Below are 7561 nucleotides of genomic sequence, written 5' to 3' on the forward strand. Positions count from 1 at the left end.
GACAGTGTGGGGCTGGGAACTTTTTTTTTTTTTTTGGGGGGGGTGGGTAGGCTGTGCAAACAGGCACTTAAAATATGATCTATGCACCTACTGCCTTTGTTTTGCCTTGTCCTCTGTGTAACTGGGACTGAACAAATCTGGAGATATGAAGTTCCCCCCAGCTCTTGCTCTTCATCCACGAGTAGCTAGGTGAGTCCACATCAGTGTGTATGGGGATGAAACCTGGCACAAGGTGGGCACTGTCATGACTCTGACAGAGATTTTGAATCATCACCACCCTGTGTGGCGGAGGTTCCTTTGATCCACCACCGCTATGAACCTGTGTCCCCCAGAGTCGTTACCAGTCCTCTGTGTTGTTCAAACACCTACCATTTTCCTTCCGCTGCCTCGCTCTCTACAAAATCACATGCATCTGCTTCTCTACCGATACATGCTTTGGCTGCTTTTCACCATGGCTTTTCTGCACCTTGCGTGTCTCTGGATCTGCTCACAGTGCAATGTCATTCAGTGCAGTGCACAGGCTGCAGGCAGGGCAAAGAAAGGGCGGCACCATGCTGTAGCACATGCAAGAAATTAAAAAATGTCTGAAGCAAACTTGGCTTCAGAAGTAGCAGATATGCTCTGCAGAAGAAATATAAAATGGGAATTGCAGCATATGAATGCATGCACAGTCAGTGATCAATATTCATGGTAAACAGAGTAAACGGCACAAACCCAAATGTTTGCCCAAGAAAAGCCTGGGAGTGCCTTCTGATAACTTATCAGGCATGTTTTTCCATTGCCGCAGTTAATGAGCACTGTTGCAGTTCGGAAACTTCCATACCTGGCAGGTGTCTACCCCTCCCTTCAGAAAACCGGCACAAAGCATTGAGGGAGTTATGATCCCACCATAGACATCCCTGTGATTGCAGATTGCATTAGAAATCAGAGGAACACCTGCATAATTCATGGTGTCAGATGTATCACCTGTTAAAACAAACAAAAAAAAAACCACAAAAGAAAAAACCCTCTATCCTTGAAACTAATCTCTAATTATAAGCAGAAAATGTTTCAGTATATAAAGAATTTGCCAGCAAGAGTGAAAGCAATACGGTTAAAACATACAAGTAAGGCAATTGGGTGTCTCATAATTTTCAGAATCCGGTAACTAGCGACTCTATAGAGCTGTGGATCATCACAGCATATAATATAATGCTGTATATTACGTGTTGCTACTTCAATCTAGACAATCGATGACAGTAATGAACTTAAGAGCTAATTGGACCCTGTCTTTAATACTAGAGCCAATTTTTTTTAAGTTTATCGCCTGTTCTGTTGGTGAACATATCATCTGCAAACATCTGATTTATTTTATAAATGTGTATTTTATTTTATTCATAATCTGAATGGATCATATTTGCACACTGCCTTTTGACAATTTACAGCTGGCTTTTTATGTGGTAAACTTTGCTTTCCTTTTTTTCCTACCTTTCGCTATTATCTGTAGGTCAGGTAACATACCGTTCTTGTTCTCTGAACGACGGAAACACATTCAATGACATGAATGAGCAATGACAAAAAACAACGACCTGAGAATTCAAGCGTTTTCACATGGAGGCGATTCAGCATGTATTATTGATTAACATGACCTGAGAGTCATGGTGAAAAATAAAAAAAATTCCCTTTTCTTTGTGACATTATTTGCAGATCCAGATTTGACATCATTCAACCTGCCCGAAAAGGCATACATACTTTCTCTGAAAAAACGGGGGGATGATTCTCACATTCATGCTGTGCTTGCTGCTCTTGCAGTTATAAAGGCCATAGCCTGTTTGAACTGAGGCTGAGTAGAACATTGTGGACAGTGTTGCTGTCTACATGCCATTTTCCACCTTTTCACACAGTGTACCCATCCGTTCCGTGGGATAAAGGTTTGTGCAGCACTTCTGCAGTGCAAGGCAACCATAAAATTTAGGAACGTGTCTTCCTTCTGATACCCAGACATTCCAGGAGATTTAATGCTAAACGATGCTCCAACCAAATCCTGTATTTACTGGATGTGAGTAAATACTGTAAATACTGTATTTACTGTATGTGAGATGTTTTCACGCAGTGTAATCAACAGCAGACCATTTAAAATACCTCCTTCCACAGTCGCTCCCCATCCTGACACCCAGCACATTTTCCCTTCTGGGAACTGTTCACCAAAATTAGGCAGACAAATTGGTTCTATGTGACCTGTTTAAAAAAGAAAGAGAGAGAAGGGAGAATTGCTTTCAAAATTCAGCAAAAAAATTGTATGCCTCAGTAAAACTTGAGGATTTGGCTTGCAGTGAACTTGTTATGAACACACCCACGCTCCACATTAATAGTGTGGCAGTCCTGCCAGTCTTTCGTTTTACAGAAGAACCGTAAGTTTGAAACAATACCTACACCAGGCCTGATTAGTTTCAAGCATGAAGCAATGGAAAAAGGTGTTGGCAGGTCAATAAATGAAGAATGATCAGACAAGAAATCCTCTGGATCTGCCGCTGATGGGCAGATCAGAGACCCCATGGTATGGTGCTCCAGCAGAGAAATGGCCTCTGCTAACCACGGCACGATTGCATGGCACCTCCTAACAGGTTTTGTGCAGCAGCACTCACAAGGAGCCACACGTGCTCACCTCTGCACTTTTCTAAAAGGGCAACAAGACATCTGGGGCGTTCTTTGCTTTCCCACCCATTGGCTCACAGAGTTTCAGTGCCTCTGGGGCACTGAGTGCTGTGCAATATAATCAGTGTTTGGTGCTTGCGGGGACAAAGTGTGCATGTCGAGCTGGTGCTGAGCAAAGGGAGGGAAGATACAAGGTGTTACTGGCCAATTCCTCGTGGGTCAGTTCTCCACAGTGCAATGACCCCAGCTCAAAGCATCAAGCCCCCAGCGTGGAGCCTCCAAGCACCCTGGGCTGCCCCCATGGCATAGCAATACCCCATGGGTATCTCGCTCAGGTGCAGAGCCGTTGCTGCTCTTGACAGCCTCCCAAAGTTATTCCTGAGCAAAAAAGAAAAGCATTAGCTGAGATAGATAGAAAATCAAGCTTAATTTTCATTCAAAGTGGAAGTTTAAAGTATTTAAAGAAGATAATTGATTAGGGAATGACAATCTAGATGCATCAGAGAGAGCCAGCTCCCCTTCGCAGAGAGCTCACAGTGATCAGGAGGTATTGGCAGGTGATCATGTAAATTCATACAACATTGTTATACGTTATTTCCATTTACTAAGTGTGTCAGTGGTAGGTATCAGCCTGCTGAAAAAACAAAAGCAGTTTTAATTTAAAACGTGATTATATCTGAATTGACTTTTCTTCTCTTTGAAATTTAAACTCCGTTTTCAGCTTTGGACACTGCTGGATCTCCCTATACTCACAGAATGGACGCGATAAAAATCTCTGTGACCTCAAAGTACAATGACACAGGGTGTTTATTTTAGATAGGAAAATATTCAGGAAGAATAAAGTTAGTGTCTGCTGATTATTAAATGCCTTCAGTAAACCAATACCAGAGAGGACTGGGAACTTTTTGTACAGCCCGGTGACCACGTTGTTTCTCTCTGTGCCTAGATATTGAGTACAAAAGAACTCACAATATAGAGGCCAGACGTTTCTACCAGCGTAGTCTGGGTGGGAATTGCTGCCTCGCCATCACAGCAGCAGGCTGCCTACATCTACACTGCACATGTCTCATTCCATTTAGACGTGGTGGGGATCCACTTGACTGCCCTGGGTCAGGCATAGGGAGCCAACAGACATTTCCCTGTCCCTTCTCACTTTGAACTAAAAAGGCAAGAAAGTCGAGTGAAAGCTAACAGGAAGAATTACCATTGAGAGCAAGTGGTGCTGCCAGTTTCATCAGTGCTATATCATTTCCCATTGTCTTGGGTTTATAATTCCGATGGTATACAATTTTTTCCACCGAATATGGGTGAACCTGGGTGTCTTGCTGAGTCACAAAACCAACCTGCACGCTCCATGAGCTTGGCAAGTACAGGCTGAAACAAAGAGGTAGGAGAGAGTGAAAAACCTTCAAGAAAACTCTCAGGTTTTCTAACTGTCTTATGAACGTACAAACCGTATAGAACTTTACAGGCAAATAGTCCCCTGTATTGGCTTACCTATCTATTAATATTGGCTATGTTTTATGTCTAATTTCAAAAAATGTGGAAGGGAAGACTCATCCTAGTAACACACTGGGTCACTGGTATACGATCTGTGTGGCTTTCTACAAATACGTGAGAGTTTTTCACTGCACGGTGAAAGTGCTGGGGAAAGGCTCCAGGGATGTTGGTTGCGTTGCCAGCTCCCATCCTTGTCAGTCTTTGAACATACCACAACCAACTGCGTTGTGGGGGACAGAGCTCAGGACAAAAGTCCTAAAATGCTTAATTCCTAAGTAATTATTTTTATGGCAACACCGGACTCTAAATAGGACCTGGGAGTGGGCTTTGCCTGTCCCATCTTTTCCCTCTGCCGGCCTTGCTCAGAAGCAGGCAGCCGTGTTACGGGTGCCTAAAAGCAGTCAGACAAATCCCTTTTTAGCTGTCTGAGTGTCTTTGGTGAATGTGGCCTGGAGTTTGCAAGAGCAAGAAGAGCTCCCCTGCACTATTAGCAGCAAACCAGACCACAAAACCAGGCAATTCATTAAAAATAAGAGGTCTGTGTTTATAATTTCACCAAAAAAAGGAGGAGTCTATATAACTGTTTATCATCTATTTACAGCTCAGAGACTACTTCCAACACATAAAAAGGAGCAGTGCGTACGTGGCGCAGAGCACTAAGCACAGTACAACTCACTGACTAACACTGATTGAGCTTGTCAACTTAAAAAGGATTGTGTAAGTTATTTGGGATCTCCAGAGTATGGGAGCAGCCAAGAACAAATTCCTGCTCAGCTGTGAACTCACATGCAGGGTACAGAAACAACTTAAATGTTGGTTTAAGCTGATTTCTCGGGAAGCTGGGAGTGCCCAGAATATCTGAAAACTGAGGCCGCTGATTTGGACCACTTCTTGGGGAGATTTCTTGTCAATAAAGACTTGCATTTGTGCAAGAAGAGAGGTTCAGATGTTAAGGAACAAGCCCCCGAAAGATGTGTAATTCAATCCCTTCTTTAGAAGGAAGCATTAGCCCTCCTCTGCAGTGGGTCCGCACACAGACCCACTGCAACTGAGGTCAGTGGGACACCCCGAGCAAGACAATTTAGGGACTTACTCATAGACGCAGTGGGCAGCTGTGACGATCCATTGAGGGGTGATGACGGACCCGCCGCAGAGGTGGTGCCCATTGAACTGCAGGCTGACCTGCCAGGGCCACTGCCGGGGAGAGGACGCGTTGCCCCCCACAATCCGTGGCCCATAGCTGGCCCGTGTCCCGCATGCTGCCAGAAAGCAAAGGTTACAGCTCATGAAGGAAACAGAGGCATGGTTTTGGTCACCTCCAGCCCCTCTGCTCCCCATGTGGCTGAGACTGGGTGGTCTGTCCAGCAGATCCCCATTTCTATGACCCGTATGTCAGGCTGTGGCTGCCTCTACAGGTTTCTCCTCCCCTCTCCCATCCCTGCAGCATTATGGCTGGCAGCAAGCCCAGGGGCCGTGGGGCTCACATCTTCTCCCCTGCAGACGCAGTGCTCAGTTGAGCTGTAAAAACCACTGTTCTGCCCTCCTTAAATGCACAGGGTCCTGAGGCCCATATAGGCAGGCTGAAACATCTCCTCTCCCCTGGTGCTAATTTTCATATCCCGATCTGAAAACTAGCTGACAAGGAGAAGTGTGGGATGAAAGTTCAAATATTAAGATGGAATTTCCTTCCCCCACCCAAGACGGCAAAGATTTGGAATTGCAGAATCAGTCCATGGAGCCAACTCACAATCCTTAAACATCTACTTCCTACCGTGATTCTCACCAAAATGCTTCTTCTACCTGATGCTGCCAATCTGCCCTCCCAGTCTAATCTCATTTTCTGAAGTTCTTCTAAATTTTATGTAAGAAAACCAATTTTTCTTTGGTGCAATAAGCTGATGGTATAGTATACCTAGAGTACACAATTCCCCCCAACTTTTGCCATGCAGTGGCTAAAGAAGGACAGTTTCTGATTTTATTTTCACTTCTCCTGATTCTTACCCAAACATTTTAAGATGATCACATTGCCAGAAGAGCATTCCTCTCTAAGATCAAAAGACAGTGCAGTATTAGTTGAATTCACAAAGAGTGTGGGGTTGCTTTCAGTATTGTGTCGTCTTCCTGTACAGCTACATGCACACAAATGTAAGTAACTCATATCTTGAAAGAAGTACAGAGTCATGTACTCATCCAATACACTTAGAGCATTTAGCTGAAATACTGAAGTTAGGAGCTTAGACACCATTGGGAGCCTGCAGAGCATATGCTGCCCTGCTGAAACGTGGTTCACTCTTCTGTGAGTGAAGGCTCATCAGTAATTTTCAACATGTGATCTGTAGTCTCCTTGGAGCCATAGTTTGCTTCTCAGTGAAAGGTAACTAAGAAAAACAAGCAATTATCAGGAGGAGGAAATGGACCCTAAAAGGTTCGTAAGCCCTCTGGGAAGTATCTAGGGATCTGTATACTGAAAAGAACTCCTTCATAAGGAAAAATATAAGTGCCTGATGTCTATCCATTTGCAAAAAAAAAAGGAATCATTGGCAAAATACGCTTTCTAATAGCTCATTTTAAAGCCCTTGTTGATTTTAATGGGCCTTGGACCAAGCTCTTTGTTCTTATTCCAGCGAGACTGCTACTGAACCTTGGTCTGTGATGTGTAGAAATACCGACCACTTATGAAGTACTACATACCTGGAAAAATAGTCAACAATCTTAAGCTATTAGTACTTCTCCTTCTATTGATCGCTGACTTTCTGTCGGGATGAACAGGCGGAGGCATACCTGAGGTTTGTGGCATTGTGCAGGAATGTCGCTTGATCAGCTGACAACCAGTGGCTGAGGGATACGAAATGTCTTTGAAACTGTTTTTCGACTGCAGCCACGGGCAGGTAACCTGAACTCACGTAACTACAAATAAATCATAAACACAGCTTCCTCAGACAGCATTTCAGTAATCTGTTCAAATCATTCAACGGGTTTGCTAATGAAAACCCGGTGTAGAAACCGCAATAATCGGATTCTGACACTTGATCAAGTAATTCTCTCCTCCCCAAGAAACCATTCCTATTGCGTGTACATATTTTTGCCACATATTTTTGTCACGTGCTGAGAGGCATTTAACTGTCAGAGAAAGTAAATTTTATTTCTAATATTGCAATAAAATTCTTATTATAACTCATTGGCACATTTCCTGAAGTACTAACAGGCTCATCCTCTACTTTTTCTAGAGTTATGTTTTGCAGCAAGGAGGATGAATAAGTTGTAATTTTTTCTTGTCTTTTCTGTTGAACAGTTGAGATGGATTTTATCTTAAAGGCAACAAGAATTTATGCAAAGAAGCTTTATACTGCTAACTATAATGTGCCGAAATCAGAACAGTGCCACTGTACGAAGTAACAGAGCATCACTGGAAGTCACAACTTCACAC

The 7561-nt window shown here is 43.5% G+C and overlaps 1 protein-coding gene across 1 annotated transcript in view; it reads right to left on the reverse strand.

The window, feature by feature from the left end:
- Positions 1-7561, reverse strand: part of TMPRSS3 (transmembrane protease, serine 3) — a 17998-nt gene that overhangs the window by 3300 nt on the left and 7137 nt on the right. The window contains exons 6-11 of the mRNA XM_010135009.1: positions 6916-7041; positions 6136-6179; positions 5228-5393; positions 3839-4008; positions 2122-2217; positions 824-966 (exon numbers count right to left, since the gene is read on the reverse strand). Coding sequence (XP_010133311.1) covers positions 824-966; positions 2122-2217; positions 3839-4008; positions 5228-5393; positions 6136-6179; positions 6916-7041 — 745 coding nt within the window. The remainder of the gene's footprint in view (positions 1-823; positions 967-2121; positions 2218-3838; positions 4009-5227; positions 5394-6135; positions 6180-6915; positions 7042-7561) is intronic.

Source organism: Buceros rhinoceros, unplaced genomic scaffold (assembly GCF_000710305.1).
Source record: "Buceros rhinoceros silvestris isolate BGI_N320 unplaced genomic scaffold, ASM71030v1 scaffold11644, whole genome shotgun sequence".
Classification (NCBI taxonomy): Eukaryota; Metazoa; Chordata; class Aves; order Bucerotiformes; family Bucerotidae; genus Buceros; species Buceros rhinoceros.